The sequence below is a fragment of the Equus przewalskii genome, chromosome 29 (genome assembly GCF_037783145.1).
Source record: "Equus przewalskii isolate Varuska chromosome 29, EquPr2, whole genome shotgun sequence".
In the NCBI taxonomy this organism is placed as follows: domain Eukaryota; kingdom Metazoa; phylum Chordata; class Mammalia; order Perissodactyla; family Equidae; genus Equus; species Equus przewalskii.
Window position 1 is genome coordinate 35,472,766 of NC_091859.1, and position 21,916 is coordinate 35,494,681.

General features: G+C 59.8%; 1 protein-coding gene across 4 annotated transcripts; it reads left to right on the forward strand.

Moving 5' to 3' along the window:
• The first annotated feature begins 738 nt into the window (after window positions 1–738).
• GGA1 (golgi associated, gamma adaptin ear containing, ARF binding protein 1) lies at window positions 739–21,664 on the forward strand. Of its 4 annotated transcripts, none has more exons than XM_070600419.1 (17): window positions 739–2,431; window positions 6,070–6,154; window positions 7,468–7,543; window positions 8,551–8,649; window positions 9,694–9,817; window positions 10,249–10,349; window positions 11,028–11,108; window positions 12,230–12,370; window positions 12,448–12,529; window positions 13,663–13,770; window positions 14,461–14,613; window positions 17,784–17,848; window positions 18,302–18,468; window positions 19,013–19,203; window positions 20,060–20,229; window positions 20,453–20,563; window positions 20,655–21,664. In XM_070600419.1, exons 1-17 carry the CDS (start codon window positions 2,389–2,391, stop codon window positions 20,763–20,765), a joined length of 1,908 nt encoding a protein of 635 aa, XP_070456520.1. In that variant the 5' UTR covers window positions 739–2,388; the 3' UTR covers window positions 20,766–21,664. The 4 variants fall into 4 exon arrangements, with proteins under 4 accessions (XP_070456520.1, XP_070456522.1, XP_070456521.1 ...); XM_070600420.1 differs by lacking the exon at window positions 739–2,431 and adding an exon at window positions 2,489–2,925; XM_070600421.1 differs by lacking the exon at window positions 7,468–7,543 and having other exon boundaries at window positions 2,006–2,431.
• The last annotated feature ends 252 nt before the right edge of the window (window positions 21,665–21,916 follow it).

Sequence of the window (21,916 nt, forward strand, 5' to 3'; positions counted from 1 at the left end):
CTTCCACACCTTTGACTGTGCCCCTCGTCTGGGCCAAGCCCTATCTGCAGAACCACAGCTCCTGGCTCTCCCTCACCAAGCCCGGCTCTCCAGGATTCACTGAGGCACAGCCTAGAGCCTTCCTGACAGGCACAACCTGGCTCTCCCCAAAACACATACACTCGCTGTGCAATGTTGGGCACATTCCTGCATCCCTCGATCCACAGCGCTTATGAATAGTAGTTTCTACTCATTCATTTATTCAGTGCTTGTTGATTGAACACCTACTATGCACCACTTACTCCGTCAAGCCTCAGGGGATACACCAGCGAACTAAACAGACAAATTCCTTGTCTTCATGCAGCTTATATGTGGTGGGGGAGAGAGACAAAAAAACACGGTAGAAAAGAAATATACATTGGTGATAAATGCTAAGGAGAAAAGTTCAGCAGACAAAGTGGGTAGAAAGCACGTGTTGGGGGGTTCACTTTGCAGACACCCTTTCATTGAAGTCTGACAAGCACGTTTCAAATGAGAAGCTGAGATCTGGGGAGGCTAAGTGACTTGTCCTGGGTCATACCGTTTAGAAAGCAGTGAAGTCAGAATTTGAACCCAGGTCAAATCTAGGCTATCTTTAAAAAGTGACTCCTGACAGCGTGGATACACCCATAAATCAATGCGGTAAATGCGGTTGCCTGTTATTTCTGTAATAATTCATTTCGGTAATAAACGAAACAAATGGAAAGAGCTCTTAAGTACATATTACGTTACAGCTTTTATTGAAGAATGCAATAAACATACACATCACTTTCCTGTATAATGTTAATGGCATGCCAGGAGTTTAGAAAAGCATCCCAGTCTGCTGAATGGTTGAGTTGAGGGGAAAAACTGACCCAGCACAACCCTCTCATCTCCCAAATGAGGTCACTGCGGTTCTGCAAGGTGAGTCGAGGTCGCCCGCCAAGGGGACGGCCGAGCAGAACCGGATTCGCCAGATTCCCTGGTCTCGGTGGCGCTTTAACCCCCCGGGGACCGGGAGGCTGGAGAGGGCGCCACGCTGCGAACGACCCAGGTGAGCCCGAGACCTGGCCCCCTGGGCGTGACATCACCAGGCGGTCCCGGCCGGGGGTGCGAAAGGCCGAAGAGGACAGTCTTTGATGGAGGGAGACACTGGAGAAAAGGCCCCGAGGCTAAGAAATCTGTTCCTTCTGCCCTCCCCGATTCCAGTCTGGCCCCCACCAGAATCCTCTACCCACTGTCGCCGCCTGGACGTCTCTAAAACAAAAAGCCGGACTTTGTCACCGCCCGTGAAACTCTTTAACGACACGGCCAACATAGCTTACAGAAAAAAAAACTAAACGTAGGACCTGCGTGATCTCGCCCCAGCCTAGTTCCGGGCCAACATCCCCTGGAGCCGGACTGAAATACTTTCAACGCCCCGAACTCATCGCGCTCCTTCTCCCCTGTGAGCTCTGAAATGTTTGGTTCCCTCCACCTGGAATATCTTTTCGTACAAGGTTTACCTGGAGAAATCCGACCGTCTTTCAGCTACATGTCACCTCCGGGAAACCTCCCCCGACAAGACCCCCCCCATCCGCCACCCCCGCCCCAGTTTGGATAGCGGGCCCCTCCTGTGTTGCCGCTACCCCGTGGGCTTCCCTCATCACACTGTGTGATAAACATCTGGCCTTGCCTTTCTCTCCCAGCGCCCGTCAGCGCAAAGCAAATGCAAAGCGCATTCAATGACTGCAGCACGAATGCAGGAGACGGCGCAGGGTTCAGGCTCCGCCACTCGCGTGACCTCAGGCAGACTAGTTATCTGGCTCAGGGGTCTGTTAGGAGGATTAATGGATTAACGTATTAACAGGGCTTAGAACAACGCCTGGACCCTTGCAAGCAGTCAACAAACTTTTGACGCGCCGTCATCTTCACCAACGTACGTCACCGCCCACTCAAAGGACCCTCCCACCTTCGCATCTGAGCGGAAGTACGCGCCAGGCCTCCGGAAGTGACCTCAGAGCCCCTCAGAAACATGGCCGCCGAGCGTTCCTCCGGAAGCGGTCATTGGTATCTCCGTGACGCAGAACGAGTTAGAGCGTCCCGTGGGGTTTCCATGGTGCCGTGCTCAGCCCCTAGTCCCTCCGCTTCCTCTCCCGCCTGAGCGCCGGGAACGAGAAGACAGGCGGCGGGTCCCGCCCGCGACGTAGACGCGGCTGGGGGAGGGGCGGGGAGAGCAGGTGACGCTCTGGGCGAGCTCGTTCGCGTCTCGATGGTGCCGAGCGCTCGAGTGCGCCGTGCCCGCGCCTCGGGGCGGACGTTGCCCCTTTAATCGGCGGAGGGCGGTGCCGCGGAGGTCCCGCGAGAGCGGCGGGGGCCGGGGGGCGGTGCCGAGGCTGGGGACCCGTGTAGATGGAGCCCGCGATGGAGCCAGAGACTCTGGAGGCGCGAATCAGTGAGTGTCCGGGAGGGGCGCGGGCCGGACCGGAACCGGAACCGGGGGGCACGAGGCGGGCCGCTTCCCGCGGGGGCGGGGTACGGGGCGCCCCCTCCTCACGCCCCGCCCCTGGCCCTGGAGGGGCGGTGCATCGAGCCGGTCCCAAAGACCCTGGGGTGGAGGAAGACCCCGCCAGCTGCGCTGACCACCCGCTTCATCGCGGGGAGGAGAGAGCAGCCTTCAGCCCCATTAGGCCCAGACTTCCCCCGAGGAGCGGACCCCCCAAGTCATCCCCTAGGAGGGAGCAAGCGAGCGGCCCCCAGGGTTGCACCTCAGACCTAGGAGGGAGGGACCCTACTCCCCGTGGGCCCCGAATCCTCCACTCTGGCCCTGCATGGCGTGACTCTCTCCTGTCGATTCCTTGAGTCTGCAACTACTCAGATTTGCTTGTTCCCCTGCCCAGGAAGGGAGGACTCACTGGCCCAGCTGATTCCCCAAGCTCTGGCCACACAGTAAGAACCCCCCAAACCCTACAGGCTTGGAAGGATCCCGTGTCAGACTCTAGAAGTAATTTGAAGTTCTCTATCACTGCCCTGAGCCCAGCCCCTCAGACTCTGCACCTCCGCCCAAGACTCCTTTCCCAGCCCTTGCTGAGCGTCCTCCAGAGGCCCCTGCACCTCCTTCTCTGTCTCCTCAGACACAGCTTCCTGCTACTCAGGCTTCCGAGCCCCCACACCCTACAGCTGAGCTCCCTACCCCACATTGCTGGTGATCCTCACAACCCTACTCCTGGACTGCCCCGGAGAGCTGTGGCTTGCCTCTCCCTGGGCTTGTGACAGCTCCCTCCCGAGTCTTTGCTCCCTTCTGTGCCAGGGCGTCAGGGAGGCCTCTGGGTCTGCCTTCAGCTCAGCCCCTTGGCCCTGGGTACACCAGGGAGCTGTGCAGGGTGACTTGGGGTCATGACCAGCCCCTTTTAACCCAGTCTTGAGCAGAGTTGACCCCTGAGGTTGGCCCCAGAACCACAACGTCTCTAGGGATGTTTCAGAGTCAGTCTGACCAGTGGAGGCCGGGGTTCGGGGGGGGGGGGGGGTGGTGCAAAGGAGGCACTCAGTGGCCATCGAGACTGTTCCGGAATGCCACAAGTGTCCAGGGCTTAGCAGTAACTTGGGGGGATGGGCAGGGCCCTGGCTGAGAGATATGACAGGCCGAAGGACTTGAGCTCTGGGTGATGACAAAACAGTGTCAGGTTTAACAACAATGGGGGTTTTCTGAGAGGCCAAAGAGTCTGATCTAGGAAACAGAGAGGAGTCAGAACGCCTGGTTTGGCAGCAGGCTGGACCTAACAGATTGAGGCTGAGGTGGTTTTCTCTTTGTCTTCCCCTTTGTGTCCCAGCAAAATTGTGAGCCCTTGCTGTGGCTGGAGGTGAAGGGTAGCTTCTGGTGGGGTAAATGATGACATTGTCACCTCTGTGGGGTGACCGGGTGGAGTCACGCCCTGTTGTGAAACACTTCCCTCCCTCCCTGGGTGTTCTCCCCTGCTGCCTGCTGGGGAAGGTGCTCCCCCCAGGTAGAGGTAAGAGGGCTGGGGTTTAGTGGCCAGGGCCCGAGAAGTTGGTCAGATCTCCTTGGACCCAGAGGCCCTCGCTATGAGCCAGATGTGGAGAGAAAGCTGATGTCTCATGATGCCGCTGCGGCTTCCTCATTGGCTTCTGACTCAGGAGTGGTCTCTAGAACCAGCTTCTCTGTCCTCACTCAGACTCACAAGTCTTTGACACTTGAAGGGACTTCCTGTTTCACAGTCCTCCAGCTGAGTGTCATCGAGTGGGCAATGTCCACCCCCATTCTGTTTTTCTGACTCCAGACTGGTGCTGCCCAGCCTCTGGCCATGTTGGAGGCTGAGAGGCAGAGTAGATGGCCACACTGACCCTGGGGGGGTGAGAGTGCCTGTTCCTGGTGTCCCTGAGTGGTCAGCAGGAACTCCATTTCTCTGAGGGTCTGGATGGCTCTGCAGGGCTCCTGGTACGGAGATTAGTACCCCCAGAGCCAATACTTCATTCAAATCTCTGCTCAGCTGTACCTCCTCAGAGAGCCCTCCCAGAGGGCAGCACCCCACCCCCAAGGCTCCCTGTACCTTCTCCCTGCTCTGTTCTTCTTTGTAGCACTTTGCAACAGGATACAATATTCTGTGTTTGTTGTTTATCTGAGTAGTCTCTGTTTGTTCTGCTGGGCTGTGAGCTCCAGGAGGGCAGGGTTTTTGTTGTGCAGTGCTGGGCCTCCAGCATTCTGAATATTTATTGAATAAATAGGAATTGACTGAATGGCTGCCAGCACTGGGATCCCAGGGCTCCAGGGCTCCAGGCCTCCCACCACAGCATAGGGCACCATGTGCTGGGTCCCCAGCCTCCTTCTGTCCACAGATCCTCTTTTGTGCCACCTTCAGGGCTGTGTTCCCTCCACACCACCTGCTCAGTGCTCAGGCTTGGGCAGAGCTGGCCAGGAAAGGGTGAGGCTTAGAGACAGGCTCTGGGGAGGTGGTCCAGCTCTGGCTGCCTCCACAGCCTACCATGCGTAAAGTGTTTTGTCGTCCAAAATCAATCCATATTTCACTCCATCTTCACAAATGGGAAAACAGAGGTTTGGAAAACTCATATAACCCACTTGATTGTTTAACCAAGGTTGGGGGTCAGGGAGGTGACTCTCTGGCCTTTTTACCACCCTCTCCTGTCGACCTGTTTGCCCTTTCCTGGCCACGACCGTTCCTGGATTCGGACTCTCCCAGAACCTCACCCCTCCCTGCCGGCTGCTGACCCCTCACTCCTTCATTTGCCAGGGGGAGGCGGCTGTGCACACAAGTGGCTGGGATGCCATGCTGTAGCAGGTTGGGCCTATGCTGAAGGTCAGGGCCTGGGGGCACAGAAGACTGAGCTGATCCAGCAGTGCCACCGCAGGCGGGAGCAGGGGTTATGGAATGCTTTCTGGAGGAAGTGATACCTGAGCCCCACTCCTTCCCAGGGCCGGTCACGCTCTGCCCTGCGCTCAGTTATCCACAGCTCCTCTCACGCAGCCCTTGAGCTGTTCAGGGGCATGCCATCCCCAGCCCGGTTAACTCCTTCCACCCGCTGTGTGAATGTTGCCACAGCCTTCCCTGGCCTCGGGCCCAGCTGAGACCCCTCGTCGTGTCCCCACGGCTCCTTTGCCTCCTCTGTCATGCTGTATTGAGGGCCTAGCTTCCCTTGGCCCACTTCCCAGCTACACAGCTCCTTGAGGGCGGGACTATGGCTTTTTTCCCTTATCTCTGGATCTCTGAGCATAAATTCCATGAGAATTGTGGGGACACTGTTTTCAGGAGCAGAATCAGGGGCACGTGGTCACTGGGGCAGGTATACAGGGGAGGAGGAGGGGAACAACCCCTGAGCACAATCTCTGAAAGGGGGGCCCCTTGTGGAGAAGCTTCGAGAGGAAGCCAGTGGACAGGAACTCATCTGTCCATCGACTCAGCTGAAACGTCAGTGCTCGGGTCTTGAGGCTGTCAACACAGGAAGCCAAGGGACAGCCTTTTTCATGCACTCAGTAATGCTTGCTACCCCCTGCTGCCAGGCTAGGGAGGGGAGAGGCAGGGGCCCCTCTCCAGGCCGCACCGGTCCTCTCTCCTGCAGACAGAGCCACAAACCCCCTGAACAAGGAGCTGAACTGGGCCAGCATCAACGGCTTCTGCGAGCAGCTCAGCGAGGACTTTGAGGGGTAGGTGACCTTTCCCTCTTTTGTTCACGTGCTCAGCAGAATCCGCTGTGTCCCTACCCTGCACACGCCAGACCCTGGCCCCAGGCAGAGACAGGGGTGGGTTGAGACCCACTTTCCATTCTTAGTGTGATCAAAAATCAATGATGGCAGTGGGCACTTTGTGCTGAGTGCCTCTTGTTTGCCACCCTCTCAGGTGGTCCTTGCTGGACCCATTTTACAGGTGAAGAAACTGAGCTTCAGGGGACTCAGCAGGTGCCCCAAGGTCTCACAGAGAGAAAATGGTAGTCCCAGGCTTGTCAAGCCTAGGCCTGCCTAAGCCCCAGCCTGTGCCTTTTGGGGGAGGACGTTCCAGAGGCAGAACTGCATGCTCCCCAGCTAGGAGGAGGCCAGCAGGCCCTTTGCTCAATGAAGAACCAGAACTGACTGCATTAGCATCCCCTGGAGTTCTTGTCAAAATGCACACTTGGGCTGCACCCAGACTAGGACTAGACTGGCAGGGGGCCTGGCGTGGACTTGTTGGCAGGCTCCCCAGGTGGTGCTGAAGGTTGGGGGGGCACAGCTCACTGTGCTTTGCCCCCACTGCACCTCCCGGAATACAGGCACTCCACTCGGGGAGGCCATGCGTAGAGCGTGATGCGTGTGCGCGGGGTCCAGCTGCTTGGGTGCGAGTCCCGCCCCCTGTTAGCTGAGTCACCTTGGGCAAGTGACTGCTTCTAAGCCTCCAGTTCTTCACCTGTGAGGTCGGGGGATAGTGCAGCCTTCCTCGGAGGGCTCTTAACAGAGGTCAGGCAGGGAAATGCGTGCGAGGCGCCTCACACAGCCTGAGCGCTCAGTACCCGTTAGCTGTTACTGTCACCAGTGACAGGTCTTTTATGATCTGGTAGACAGCGTCCCCACCTCTACCACGAAGCTGCTCTGATTTCCCCCAGCAGAATGTCCTGTGCCGGGGAGCTATGTCTGCCCATCTCTTGTGATACGTTGTCGTGTTCTGCTCCCAGACTGGGCCCTGGAAGGCTGTGGTCATCTCTGTACTTGCCTCTATGGCGAGCCAAGGACGTGGCAGGTCGTAGTTCTCAGTAAAGCCAGCCAAGGGGCTGAGCTCGTGCCTTTCAAAGGTGCCCAGCCTGCACTCCCTGCCTGGCCCCGCCCTGTCATGCCACCAGCTCTGCCCCTCCGATCCAGTGAGGGAGCTGGGCGTTTGCATATGCCCTGCAGAAGCCTCTGAGAGCTGCAGCTCCAGGAGGATGGTGTGGCCCTCTCCTTGGTGCCTGGGGCTCTGGCTACTCTGGCTCTGTGCTCTTCCTCTCCCCCAGGCCTCCACTTGCCACCCGGCTGTTGGCCCACAAGATCCAGTCCCCGCAGGAGTGGGAGGCAGTCCAGGCTCTGACGGTGAGGAGAAGGGGAGAGAGGGTGCCAGCCATCCCCCAGCCATGTGGATGGCACTGGGGGAGGCTAGGACTGAGGCTTTGGGTGCCATCAGGCTCTTCTTTAGAGCCCAACGGGGTTATGCCACTATGGCCTAGAATGGCTGGACCAGCCCCCAAGGGTTCCATGGCAACCAGTGGGCCGGCCTCCCCTCCAGACTCTGCACAGTGAGGCCTCTGCACAGTGAGGCCCCTCAGATCGTCTGGTCCAGGGTCCCCTGCTCCGGCTGTGCATCAGCTCTGTAGGAGGCTGCTTAAACATATGAGGGCTCCACCCCAGACCTGCTAGATCAGAGCTCCTGCAGTATCTGCATGTTTATAAAGCTCTCCAGGTACATTATGGAGCCAACCCAACCCATCAGTGTCTCTAGACACAGGACAGCATTGTCCTTCCGCAGGGGTATGAGGGGTGACGCCTAGGCTTGGGTGAGAGGTTTGAAGCTGTGCCAATTGCAGAAGAGTAGCGGGGTACACTGTCTGTGACCCCCAAGCATGGGCCACGTCACAACTGACCATGTAGCAAAACTGATTGTAGGGAGTGGTGGATTTCCTTTTAATAGTTAGGTATTTATTTCAACCTGCTTTTTTTAGTCAGATACGTGCTAGTCATATGATTTCACAGATGGGTACGTTAGGGTAAGGCCAAGGTAGATGGTACCTATTTAAGTTTAAAAAAACAATCAAAGGGACACAGTAAGAAAATAATTTACAGGTGGTCCTCAGCCGAGGCCCAGCCGTGGAGGGGCTGCGGTGCTGCTGCTGGTTGGGTGCGGCAGGCGCCAGAAGTCAGCCCGCCCGCGGGGCCTGAGCAGTCTCTGGGGCCTCTGAACCGGAGTCGTTTGTCCTCACGAGTCATTCCCTCCCTTCTAAATGCCCGTCCCTGGGTTCCTGGACCCTGGCTGAGGTGGGGGCGGAGGCTGCCTCCTCTCATCCTCCCTGGGGGGTCCCTGCACCCCCTCACCACCCCCCCAGGTGCTGGAAACATGCATGAAGAGCTGTGGCAAGAGGTTTCACGACGAGGTGGGCAAGTTCCGCTTTCTCAACGAACTCATCAAGGTCGTGTCTCCCAAGGTGGGTGCTCCTGGCCTGAGCTCAGACCTGCACTGGCAGGTGGGGGTGACTGACGGCCCCTCATCCTGGGGCTCCCACTTCTACTGCTGCCTCAGCCCCAGAACTCTGACCCGGCAGGAACACAAACCCTTCCTCACTGTCCCCTTCACATAGCTGGGTCTAGGACAGCTGGGTTTCTAGGAGAAGCGCTTCCAGGCTGACCGGTGGCAGGCCGGCTGTGGCCCGCCTCGGTACTTAGGGAGGAACGATCACAGGGCTTGCATCCAGCTGCTCAACAGCTGTCCCAGCACGGGTGGCTTTGGCTCTCAGACCTCTCTCTGCGTACCCACCTGGATCTCTAGTGGAGGATCTCCTTGTCCCCACTGTACAAGAGTGGCCTCCTTGAGGCCTTGGATGCTGAGGTCCCAAACCTAAGTGACAGATCCTGCTGGGTGCAGATGGGCAACACTCCCATCTTGGCTCAAGGAGTTCTAAGTTCTCCTGTAGGACATGGACATGTCACCCTTCCTCACTCAGACCCATCCCTCGACCAAAGCAGCTGGATGACCCAGCTGGCCCCCCTTTTCCTCCCAGGGGGTGACTGGTGTGAGAGCCAGTTCCCTCGGCCTAGGTTGCTGCTGGGAGGCTGTGAGTAAGGCCTGGGCCCAAGCAGTTCCACACCTGCCCCTTCCCTCGTCAGCCTGGAGCCTGGTGGCTCCTCCTTCCTCAAGTCACGGAGTTTAGCCTTAGATGAGCTGGCCGTGAGTGGGCCCCGGGCTCTGTGCCTTACCCATGTCAGCTCTGCATCCTCACCACGGTGCCACTGCTATCACCCCCACTTAACAGGTGGGGAAACTGAGACACAGGGCTGGCACAGCCAGTGAGCGGCAGAGCTAGGAGGTGAGCTCCGTCTGTGCCAGGCTGGTTGGGTGGGATGTGAGGGCCCTGTGGGCCAGAGGGTTTCTGAGGGCGTCCTGGGGAGGCAGCCAGGTTTGGGTTGGAGTTGGGGCTGCACTGAGCGGGGCTGGGCATTGTCGAAGGCCTCCTCTCCCTCGGTCCCTGAAGTACCTGGGCTCTCGGACGTCGGAGAAGGTGAAGAGCAAGATCTTGGAGCTCCTCTACAGCTGGACGGTCGGCCTGCCCGAGGAGGTGAAGATCGCAGAGGCCTACCAGATGCTCAAGAAGCAGGGTGAGGCACCAGTGTGGGGTGTCACCCGCGGCCACCTCCCTCCTCTCCGAGCGGGGGCTCCAGCGGTTACAGGGGCTTCCGGCAGCAAGGTCGTGGGTCTGCCCTTTAACGTCTCAGGAACGTATGGCCAGGAGGGCCTTTTTGTGGCTCTGCCTGAGGGTAGCTTGGTGGAGAGAAGGTGAGTGCAGGTTAAGCTTCCCCTCAGGCACTGGCCGCCATAGAGAAGCCTCAAAATACGGGTGCTCAGGCTCTCCCCACGCAATTTGACGTGGTAGGTCGGAGCAGGCACTGGCCACCGAAGTCCAGAGCCAGTGTGCTGGAGAAAGACTGTCCCACCCTCCATCCTACCCTCGCCTCCCCCGATCCCTCGTCCCCCTCCCACACCTGCCCCTGGGCCCTGCTGACAGCCTGCCCACACCGGTCTACCCCAGGGATTGTGAAGTCCGACCCCAAGCTTCCAGATGACGCCACCTTTCCCCTTCCTCCTCCGCGGCCCAAGAATGTGATCTTTGAAGACGAGGAGAAGTCCAAGGTGAGGCTGCAGGAGGGACAGGGGAGGCCTCCAGGGCCCACTGGGGGTCAGTGCATTCCAGCGCCTGGCTGCCTGCTCTTGGAGCAGAGGCTCGTGCCAGCACGGCCACTGGAGTAGGTGACAGACAAGGGTTATCGAGCACTGACTGCATCCTGAATACTTCCCATACGGTGCTCGTGCATTTAACAAATGCAGGAGTGGTCCTGGGGTTGGTTTGAGGGCATTTCAGGGGTTGATCAGGACTTTGTATCTTTGTGTCTTTGATTCTTTCAACCATAATTTTATTAGCTTTTTGTTAAAGAAGGATGTGCTCATGGGCAAGAAATTAAACAGCCCAGAGGAGGTCAGATGGAAAGTAAGGCTCCCCTCTCCCCAGTGCGGCCCCGGAGGGTAACCGCTGTGAGGTTCCTTGGACGTCCTTGCAGGAGGGTTGTCTGGCCGTAGTGATAGATGTGTTGCACCGTTTGTTGAGAACCGACTTATGCTGGGCGCTGTGGGAGCACTTCTGTGCAGCGTCTCAGCTGTCGCACAGCCACCCTGTCAAGTGTCAGCAGATTCTTGCCATTTCACAGAGCGTTTAAGTAACTTAACTCATATCCCACAGCCGGGAAGTGGGGAGCCAGAACGTGACCCCAGCCCAGGTACTGCTGTCACAGTCATGCTCCTCTGTCCCTGCAGATGCTAGCCCGCCTGCTGAAGAGCTCCCACCCTGAGGACCTCCGGGCGGCCAACAAACTCATCAAGGAGATGGTGCAGGAGGTGATGGCCAAGCCCAGAGCACAGGGGGGAGGTGGGATGGGGGTGCTGAGCGGGGCCACTGACGTGATGTGGTTGTGTGTGTGTGTGTGTGTGTATGAGGAGCCCTGCAGTGACCCAGTTAAAGGTCCGTCACAGCAAAGGAGGAGCCGACTGACTCTGGGGGCCCCAGTGGGCAGAGCCAGGGCCAGTGTGTGGAGGGAAGAGTTTTCCAGCAGCCGACCTGCCCTGGGTGGGCTTCTGCAAGGCTGACTCCCTGTTCCATGAAAGTTAGGAATAAATTAGACCTTACTATGTTTAAAGTATTATATATATGTGTATGCACATGTATGTGTATTTATATTTTTGAAAAGGAAATAATGTGTAGCTTGTAAGTAAGTAACGTGGGTGCGTGCTGAAACTTTTTTATTGATAAGGGTAAGTCATCAAAAAGGTTTGCAGTCCAGAGACCCCGAGGGCAGAAGATCTGCCTGCCCTGACAGCCAAGAGAAAGCCAGGGGTGGCCCCTCTCAAGGAGGGCGATTGTATCGGATGGCGCAGTACAAGCCCACATTTCATTCTGCGAGGGAAGAACATGCGTAGTAAGCAGAGTGGGCCAGGGATAGTGGGGTCACTTCCTGCAGTGGCCTTTTAAGGCCATGAGCTCCCCACCGTTTGCCACACAGTGACAGACTTGGGAGGGGTCACTGCACTAGTTTCTAGCTTGTACTTGGTGACCACTAAGGTCCCTTTCATTCTCAAGTACAGGAACTTCCTTTCAAGGGACAAACACAAGGAGGGCGAGCGTCGTGTTAGGACCACAGGCGAAGGCCCTGGTCCTCTGGGATCACTTGGCGAGTGTGTTGGAAACCAGATTCCTGGGCCATCCCTGGAGATTCTGATGGGCTCATGCAGAGGCCTGGGTTCAGGGGGCAATGGCAGGAGGAAAGGAAGTGAGCCCAGGGTTGGCCAAGGGCTTCTTAGACCAGAGTGCCCTGTTCTGAGCATGAGGGGTCCTTAGCAGGGTGCAGTGAGCTCCCCGCGGCCGCCCGGTCCCATCTCATACCCAGCCAGCAAACTCTCCAGAGTGGTGTAGGCCAGGCCTGACCCGGGCTCTCGGGGGCCGTTGACTGATGCCTCCCTAGGACCAGAAACGAATGGAGAAGATCTCGAAGCGAGTGAGCGCCATCGAGGAGGTGAACAACAATGTGAAGCTGCTGACGGAGATGGTGATGAGCCACAGCCAGGGGGGTGCGGCGGCCCGCAGCAGCGAGGACCTCATGAAGGTGCGCCCACCTCTGCCCAGTCCCTGCCCGCTCCAGGGCCCCTGCCGGCCCTAACCTGCCCATCCCACTGCCCCCAGGAACTGTACCAGCGCTGTGAGCGGATGCGGCCCACGCTATTCCGACTGGCCAGTGACACAGAGGACAATGATGAGGCCTTAGGTGAGCCCTGGGCAGAGTCTGCCCTATCCCGCCGCCCTCCCCGCCTCTCCCAGGCCCTGCTAAGTATCCGCAGTTGGAAGGAGCCACCACCAGGGGGCCCCCTTCTCCAGCGCTGACCTTGAGTGTCTCTGGAAGGAGGAGGGAGCAGTGAGCAGGGGCTGATGTGGTTGAGAGACCCTACGGCCAAGCCCCTTCGCAGGCACCTCATTTACTGCCCACGGGCTGCACAGGAGGGAGAATTGTCCCCATTGCATAGCTGGGGCTCAAAGGAAAGTCACTTGCCCAGATCATGGAGTGGGACAGTGGCAGAGCTGGGGTGGACCAGGGGCTCTCTCTCTCCAGACACTGCCTCCGTAATAAGGGTGAGCTAGAAACTGAGAGCAAACCCCATAAGCCTGAGCCGTGCCAGAGCTGGCCCTGTGGCCTCTGCCAGGGCCACGTGTCAGGTTCTCGTCTCTGCCACCGTGTCAGCCAGGGCCTCTTGGGCAGCGGTCTGAGTACCATCTCAGCCCCTCCTTCAGCGGTTTACTGAGGGCCTCTCGTGTGCCTGGTCCCCACCCAAAAGGCTCACTGCCCAGGTCCCTCCAGGCCCTGGCCCCTGAGGAGGTCCTGCTGATGACGGCCTAGTTTGTGCCAGGCGCTACTCTAGGCCCTCGGGGATATGGCAGCGATCCAATTCGACAGAGCACATCCTCTTGGAGCTTGTAGTCCCATGAGAGGAGACAGTAAGGCAAGGATGTGAGCCGTGGCGGTTTGTCAGGTGGTGCTAAGTGGCATGAAGGAAAACCAGCAGGGAGGGGACTGGGTATTGCAGGGTGGGAGTTAGGGAAGGCTCCTGAGGTGACTTTTGGGTAAAGACCTGAAGGCAGGTAGGGATGAAGCCATGCAGAGATCTGGGGTAGCCAGACAGCAGGGCCGGCGTGGAGGCCTGGAGGTGGGAGCACGCCCCTGTGTCCGGGGGCTGGCACGGGACAGTGGTGGGAGCAGGTAGCGGAGGGCTTGGGTCTGAGTAGACGAGATGGGACGCTGCCAGCCCCACCCCCTCACACGAGGGCTGGGGTCAATGCGGGTTTCTGTGCCCTGCCACAAGGTCCCCTCATTCCTCGTGGCCTCTCCCCTCCTGTCCATTCCAGCGGAGATCCTACAGGCCAACGACAACCTCACCCAGGTGATCACCCTGTACAAGCAGCTGGTGCGGGGCGAGGAGGTCAACGGTGATGCCGCGGCGGGCTCCATCCCTGGTGAGGAGGTGCTGGGGAGCTGGGGAGGGGCCTGCCAGGCTGGAGCTGGGACTGCCAGGGTGACCCTGGCCCCTTAAGATGGGGAAGGGCCCCAGGGAGAGAGCTGGGGACAAAGTCTGTGCCAAGCCTGCAGCTGTGGGGGGAGGAAGTCTGGATGTGGGACAGAGAGGGGAGGGAGCCGAGGGTTTGGCGAGGACAAGGAGAAGAAGGAAGGTCTTTCTTTCGTTTGACAAATCTGGCACCTGTTGTGTGGGGCTAGATGACATCCCCAAGGCTTAGCTTAATTATCGGAAGACAGGAGGGAGAGTTTGACACATGAACATTACAAGCTCGGCTCCACCAGAGGTAAAATGACAGCCCTGGGGGACCACAGAAGAGGGTAGAGTCGGCCCTGTTCGGAGTGGTGGGGAGGGCATGACACAGAAGCGGCAGACTTTAAGCTGGGCCTTAAAGGATGGGAGGCAGCTCGCCAAGTAGAGAGAAGGCGGCGATACAGCCCAGACTGAAGGAGCGCTGTGCTAAGGAGAGGGTCTGGTGCGCAGGGTCCGGGGGCAGGGCAGCGCAGCCAAGGAGGGGGAAGCAGGAGGGTTGTGAAGGGCAGGGACAGGGTGCTGCCCCCAGCCCCCATGGACTCCGAGAGCCTGCACGGCCTCCACCCAGGACTTGCCTGACTCTCCTTTCCCATCCCAGGGAGCACCTCGGCCCTTTTGGACCTCTCAGGCCTGGATCTCCCTCCTGTGGGCACCACCTACCCAGCCATGCCCCCCCGCCCTGGTGACCAGGCCAGCCCCGAGCAGCCCAGCACCTCGGTCTCCCTGCTTGATGATGAGCTCATGTCTCTGGGTGAGGACAGGGCCAGGCCCGGAAGAGGGTGGGCTTGGCTGCAGGTGGGGGCGGTGCTCGCAGCACACGGCGCAGCTTGCAGAGCACGGTCTGGTCAGCGTGGTATTCCTGCAAGTCCTGGGGGGGGCGGGGGGGGGGGCTTGGGCAGTAGGCCCATTTCACAGCTGAGGAAGCTGAGGCTCGGGGAGATTAAGGAGCTTGTGCAAAGTCATACAGTCAAAGGGTGAGGCTGACCAGCTTCTGATAAGCCAGCCACACCTAGGCTCCAGTGGCTGGAAGGAAAATGGAAGGATTTCCCTGTGGCAGGTTAGAGCCCAGAATTGGGAGCTAGCCAGGCAAAAGTTGAGCATTTCCCCACCCTCTGAGGGGAGGAGGGAGGACTGGGGCCCCGCAGCACCACGAGCTCCAGGGAAGCTGGCACCAGAAACAAGGCTCGCCACATCCCAAGCTGGCCCTGGGCGGGGCCTGCAGTCCCCAAGGGCAGGATCAGGGCTCCCGAGCCTGGCAGGGAACCAGGCTCAGCCCTGGGGAAGAAGCAGAGGGTGCCCAGCCGGCCAGGCAGTGTTCGGGTTTCCCTGTTCGGGTGCAGCAGCCCCAAAGATGAGCTTAGAAGCAGGAGAGCCTGATAGCATCCTCCTCACAGCAGCCCAGAGGCTGTAAAGAGACAGCCGTGTGGGGCTCCATCAGAGGAACTTGAAGGGAACGTTGGGAAACTAACTCGGAAGCCAGGAGTCAGCTGGCTTCCTGAGCCAGTGCCAAGATGAGACCCAAACCTGCCAGCCCAAAGAAGCCGTGGCTGGCTGGGCCCCGGCCCCATGAGGGAGGCCTGCTCCCTACCCGGTGCTGCCATGCGGTGTGACCTCAAACACCCCCACCCACCACCTGAGGTGTGGGCTCTCAACATCCTCACTTTACAGACATGCAAGCAAGGCCTAGAAAGGCGAGGACTTGTCCAAAGGAGGCACCAGGTTTGGATGAGGTGCTCAGAGTCCGGAGCCTCCCTCTGGGCCTCTGCTGCTCTGACTCAGCTTCTCAGCCGGGAGAGGGAAGTGAGGACTCGGAGCGGGAGACGAGGGGGCACCGGCCCAGGTCGGGCTCCTTTCTGTAGTCATGTCAGCCAGCGCCCTCTCTAGGGGGTCCGGCCACGGGGTGTCTGTGGGCCTACCTACGAGTCTCCCCACCTGCTCCCCTTTCAGTCAGAGCCCCAGGGACTCAGAGAGAGGCCCTGTCCCCGTTTTACAGGGAGATAAGGCTGATCAGCGACAAAGCGCACAGGCCCATCTTCCCGCAGAGCCAGGGCCGGGCGGCAGCTACCCAACGGGGCAGTCGGTGTGCACAGCCCAGTCCCCCAGCGAGTGGCTGTGGCTGGGCCGCCTCCTCGTGAGAAGCGAGATGTGCTTTGCACTTCCTGTCCCCGAGTCACTTCGGCAGCGCTGAGCCTCCAACTTCCTCTGGTTTCTTCTCACAGGCAGAGAATATGTGGGAACAGGAACCCAAAGTGCCAGGGCAGCGCCCGCCCCGCTCTGGGGGGTGCAGGAAGCCTTGGGGCCCCAAAGGGGGCTTGTCCCAGCAGGTCTCTGTGGCAGGAAGGGTGAGGGCTGGGGGCGGGCAGGCAGTGTGGGCTTCCTGTCTGTCCAAGAGGGTGCTCTGGCACTGTGCAGGCACTGCATCCGATTTGTCTGGTTTATCACTCACAATAAGCCTCTGGTGTAGATGCTGCCATTGTCTCTATTTTACAGACAAGGCACAGGGAGGTTGTCACCAGTCTTGGGTCACACAGCTAAGTGGCAGAGCTGTGTTCAAACTCCAGTAATTAGGCCATGCTCTGTCCAAGTCCGGACTCTGCTCCTTTCTTGCTGTGTGACCTTGGGCAGGTTACTTACCCCTCTGAGTGTCCATTTCCTTATCTGTAAGAGGGGATGAGGACCGCACACCTGCCTTTTCAGGTTGTCTGAGGATTAAGTGAGGCCTATGTCTGAAGTGCCTGATGCTTCCAGGGGCATAAGAAAGGGTCGCCATTCCCACTGTGTTGTGAGAGGGGTGGCCAGTGGAGGAGGCCCAGGAGTGCCCGCTTCCCCTGCCAGATGGCACTTCAGGCTGGACCTCACTTATCCAGGACTTGCCAGAAGCAGAACTTGTCTTCTCCAGGTACAATCTTGGGTGAACTTGGCTAGAGCGTGCTTCAGGGTGGCAGAGGTCAGACCTGTGGGTGACCTCCTGCCTTCTGGTCAAGCAGGCCAATGAGCAGGGCCATCCAGGGGGCCCACTGCTCTCCTTTGCACCAGGCAGCCTGTTGGCATGTGCCAGCGTGGACAGGACCTTCAGGGTCGGCCCAAGGCAACCCTGCCCTTGTGCCCATGGGGACAGTGCGGCCCAGCTGGCACCTGGCCCATGGTTGCTCAGACTCTAGGGCAGGCCTGGGCCCAGGGCCCTGTTCACCGCTCCGCAGCACTCTTCTGACATTCAGAGGGCGTCCCTTGAGTTGGTGGGTCAGCACAGGGTGCTGACCCCTGCTGCCTGGATCGGGAGGGTAGGAACCTCACTTGGTGTCAGCCACTCTTCCCACCTCCCCCCCCCCAACCTCCATGCCAGCTCCCAGCCATCAGCTGATGAATAGAGATGAAAGTCCTGACGTCTGTATTTGAGTTGGCTTCTGAGCGGCCATAGAGGAAGCACGTGTGGGCCTGGAGAATGGGTTGTCAGGATCTTTGGTTTCTACTTCTGCTCTGCTGCTGGTTCCCTCTGAAAGTGGGAGTTTTTGCCCTTTGAGCTGAACCTCTTGGAGGAGGGGATGCAGGGGGCACGGTGGGAGCCAGGGAACCCCAGCCAGCACACTGTCCCCCGGTTCTCTTGCCTCTGCTCAGGAATCCAGCTCCTTGTGTGTGTGTGTGTTTTTGAGGAAGATTAGCCCCTGAGCTAGCGTTCACTGCCAATCCTCCTCTTTTTTGCTGAGGAAGATCGGCCCTGAGCTAACATCTGTGCCCATCTTCCCCTACTTCATTTTTGGGACACCTGCCACAGCATGGCTTGAGGAGCGGTGCATAGGTCCACACCCGGGATCCAAACTGGCCAACCCTGGGCCACCAAAGTGGAACGTGTGAACTTAACCACTGCACAGCGGGCCGGCCCCAGGAATCCAGCTCGTTTACCTCTGTCTTGCTTCCCCGCAGGCCTGAGTGACCCCACACCCCCTTCAGGCCCAAGCTTGGATGGTGCTGGATGGAACAGCTTCCAGGTAGGAGGGGCTAGGAACTAGCCTGACCTGTCCAGGGGGCAGAGCAGCTGGGACAACAGCCTGAGGGGCAGGAGGGCCCTGGGTCGGGGCGGCACGGCTGAGGCATCATCCCAGGCGGAGGAGCAGGGCAGTCCTCTCCTGCTCCAGGCGCATCTCTCTGCGAGCCCAGCCTCGGGGCTGGGGATGGGGATTCCCTCTGCCTTTTCTCTGGAGGCAACTTTGAGGTCCCTGGAATGTGACGGTTTCTGGAGGGGAGCCCCACACCAGGCCCGGTCCCTGATGGCCTTGGAGTGAGAGGGGCCCGGGCCCAGCAAGAATGTTGTCCCCGTCTGTGCTGCCGCTTCCCCACATGTCACCTGGAGGGAAGGGAGGGGGCCTCAGGGTGGCGCCAGGTGACGCTGACACCTTTCGGCACACCCCGTCACCTGCGTTCTTTGTATGCCCATCCAACAGTCGTCTGACGGCTCTGAGCCCCCAGCCCCCACTCCGGCCCCCAGCACCGATAGTCGGCCCCCAACACAGACGTCCTTGCCATCAAGCAGTGGTCTGGATGACCTGGACCTCCTGGGGAAGACCCTCCTGCAGCAGTCACTGCCCCCGGAGTCCCAGCAAGTGCGGTGGTGAGGGCACACTCTGGTTGGTATGGGGTGGGAGCCCTCCCTCTGTCCACAGCCAGCAGCTTCTCCTGGGCTTTCTCTGGCCCAGACCCTTTCCCAGGCCTAGCAGAGAGAGGCCCATTGCTGGCTGGTTCCTGTGAGCAGTGGCTCCCGGAGCCCCACCATGTGCCAGGCACTGCACCAGTCTCAAGGGCTGCAGCAGTGGCTGAGGCAGGCACAGGGCCCGCCCCACAGAGCATGGGCTTTATGAGAGAAGGGGACCTATGCCGTGCTCACACTCCCTCCCCCGGGCCTTCCTGGCACCTGGAAAGACTGAAGGCCCAGAGGGCCAGCAGTGAGGAGGACACTGAGCCCCAGTGGACGGGGTGGGGGTTGGCGGGGGAGGGAGAGCAAGAGCTGCATGTCCCAAGGTGAGGAGACCAAGTCCAAAGAGACAGGGAGCTGGCTGAGCCAGCCGTGAGGGTGAGCCAGGAAGCCCAGCCTTTCCCGCGCCCCTGATCTCTTGGCCACCGAAGATTCACCTCTCAGTGCACTGTCCCTCACTAAGGGAGAAGCAGCAGCCAGCCCCCCGGCTCACGCTCCGGGACCTGCAGAATAAAGGCAGCTGCAGCGCGCCCAGCCCCAGTGCCGCCAGCCTCCACACCGTGTCCCCTGAGCCCCCCGGGCCTCCGCGGCAGCCCACGCCCACTGAGCTCTCGCTGGCCAACATCACTGTGCCCCTGGAGTCCATCAAACCCAGTGAGTAGGGCAGGTTGTGGGCGGGCACGGCTGGGAGCGCTGTGTGGGGGAGCAGGTGGGAGAGCGCGGTCTTCTCCCAGCCCTGCCTGACTTACTGGGGAGCTCTGGGCAAGACTTTCCTCTTCCTAGGACTCAGTTTCCCTCATCTGTCCCAGAGTGGTCACACAGCTGCTCCATAAGCTCCAGGGTTACACAGGCAGTAGGACTGCTTATGGATGTTGAGGCAGGGCCTGGACAGAGAGGTTTGGGCCTCCCCCAGATTGTGAAACCGAAGCAGGATGAAGAGCCAGGGCCAGGCCTGGGCCTCTGCTGCCCAGGAGCACTAGGGGGCCACTCGCTGCACCAGGCTCTGAGCAGGTGGATGAGCACTGGCTGGTCTTCTCAGCCTTGTCCATCTTGTGAGCTCACTGTCACCGAGCTTGTCACACCCTCGCTGTCCCCAGGAAGTGGGTGGTGGTGTTCCTATCTTATCAGTAGGGAGGACTCTGAGCTTAGAGAAGTGGAATGACTGTCCCAGAGTCACAGTGACAGTGTGACCCAGCTCACCCACAGTCCTTCACTCCAGCGCGCCAGGAAGCAGCCGCACGGCACTGGGGGACCCCTGGCTATGGCTCTGTCCCGGGGTGGGTGTCTTGCATCCACCATCACTAGAAGTTCACCCGCCCCATCTGGGCATCAGCGGGCGCCCTTGACTGCACTGCCGTCCAGGGTGGAGGCAAGGGCCTCAGATTGTGGGTTTGTGGCTTCACTCCCAGTGGAGCAGTGGGTGCCTGATGGCAGCTGGGTGGGGGCATTGGTTGATGTGCTTGGGCTCAGGGCTGGCTCCCCGTCACCTTCTCCCTTTCTCCCCTGCCAGGCAGCATGTTGCCAGTGACCGTGTATGACCAGCATGGCTTCCGGGTCCTCTTCCACTTCGCGCGAGACCCGCTGCCTGGGCGCTCTGACGTGCTGGTGGTGGTGGTTTCCATGCTGAGCACCGCCCCCCAGCCCATACGCAACATCGTTTTCCAGTCAGCTGTCCCCAAGGTGACACGGGCATGCTCTCTCCTCTCAAGGCAGGGTGACCTGGGTTGGATGGGAGGCAGCTGTCCTCTCTCTCTCCTTGGGGAGCCGGGGGGTAGAAGGGAACCAAAGGACAGAGCCCCAGGACACCAGGGGAGGAAGTGGCAGGTAGGCTGGGCCTGGTTCCTCAGGGACGGGAATGAGAAGCCGAGGCTAGCTGTGCCCTGTCCCGCCCTCCTGTCCGCAGGTCATGAAGGTGAAGCTGCAGCCGCCCTCGGGCACGGAGCTGCCGGCCTTTAACCCCATCGTCCACCCCTCAGCTATCACCCAGGTCCTGCTCCTTGCCAACCCCCAGAAGGTGAGGGGCCCAGGTGTGATAGGGGGCCGCCATGGGGTGGGGGCAGCCTCTTCCCCCCCTGACCCTTCTGCCTTCACTGTCTCTGCCCCAGGAGAAGGTTCGCCTCCGCTACAAGCTGCTCTTCACCATGGGCGACCAGACCTACAACGAGATGGGGGACGTGGACCAGTTCCCCCCACCCGAGACCTGGGGGAGCCTTTAGAACAGAGAGGGGCTGGGGAGAGGAGGGGCAGCGACATTGGCCCATCTAGCCTGGGTGGGAGGCTGTGTGGCCAAGGACACCCTTTGTTCCCATGGCCATAGCCCCTGGGCCTAGTGCTTCTCCCCTCACCCCTGTGGCCCCCTCGTTCCCCTTGCCCTCTCCCCTGCTAAGCCAAACCCAGCAGGAGGCTGGGCCTGGGTTTGCACTGCTGGGGACCTTCACCACGGGGGATCCTGGAGCAGGGGAGGGCTGCAGGGCCCTGGAAGGACTTGGGGTCATGGGGAAGAAGCATGGCTGTTGGGCAAGGGCCAGGACCTCAGCCCAGCCCCGAGCCCAGCCTGGGGTGGGGTCATCCCCGCCTGTCTCTTATGCCTTATGGGAAGGCCCAGCCATACCTCGGGGGTCATGCTGGAACCGGGGACCAGCTCAGGCCTCCTCCATAGGAACCGGGTGACTGTGGGGTGATGCCTGCACCCCCAGCTGTTTGCACTCTCTGGTGTGTGGTTTGACTCTCTGCTTTTCTTTCTGAGTGGCCCTGTGGTCACCCTCTCGGGGGGGCCCAGTTAGGGGAGCCCCACCTGTGCCCCACTCCTCCTGGGGGTCTCCTTCCACTTGCCTCACCCCTTTGTTCTCAGGCCTCCTGAGGGGCTGTGGGCTGTGTGACGAGTGGCCAAGGGGAATGCCCGAGGTGAGTGGCCCTAGCTAGGGCTCCTGGGGCTTCTGGCCAAGGGAGGTCTTGCACTGGAGTTCTCGGGGTGTCTCCTTCATTCGTTGGCCTGTGCTGGGGCCTCCTGTGCGTGTCTCACCTCTGTCCATCCATCTTTCCGAGGGCAGAAGTGGGGTCACTGTGTGTGTGAGAGCAGGAGTATTTATGGAAATAAAACGTCCTTTTTCCTGGACCGGCTGCTTTCGTGGCCCTTCTGAGATGGAGGGAGACAGGAGGGGTCCAGGAGTAGGCGGTCCTGGGGCCACCCTGCAGACCTCTCTGCGTCTGTGGAGATCAGGCCGTGGTTCTCCCCACCACTCTGCACCCTGCACCGGAAGAGGCCCTGCCTGGGGGCCTGTGGCCAATGCTGAGTCACCAGAGAGAGCCCAGGGCTGTGGCGGGCCCAGAGCTGGCCTAGCTGGAAGTGAGTGGCCGCTGGGGCCTG

Excerpts from the sequence above, each read along its gene's own strand:
- GGA1 (XM_070600419.1), top strand. The coding sequence starts at position 2,389 with ATGGAGCCCGCGATGGAGCCAGAGACTCTGGAGGCGCGAATCA. Across the intron at positions 11,109-12,229 it reads TCAAGGAGATGGTGCAGGAG|GACCAGAAACGAATGGAGAA; the intron begins GTGATGGCCAAG and ends ATGCCTCCCTAG. Across the intron at positions 13,771-14,460 it reads CGCGGCGGGCTCCATCCCTG|GGAGCACCTCGGCCCTTTTG; the intron begins GTGAGGAGGTGC and ends TTCCCATCCCAG.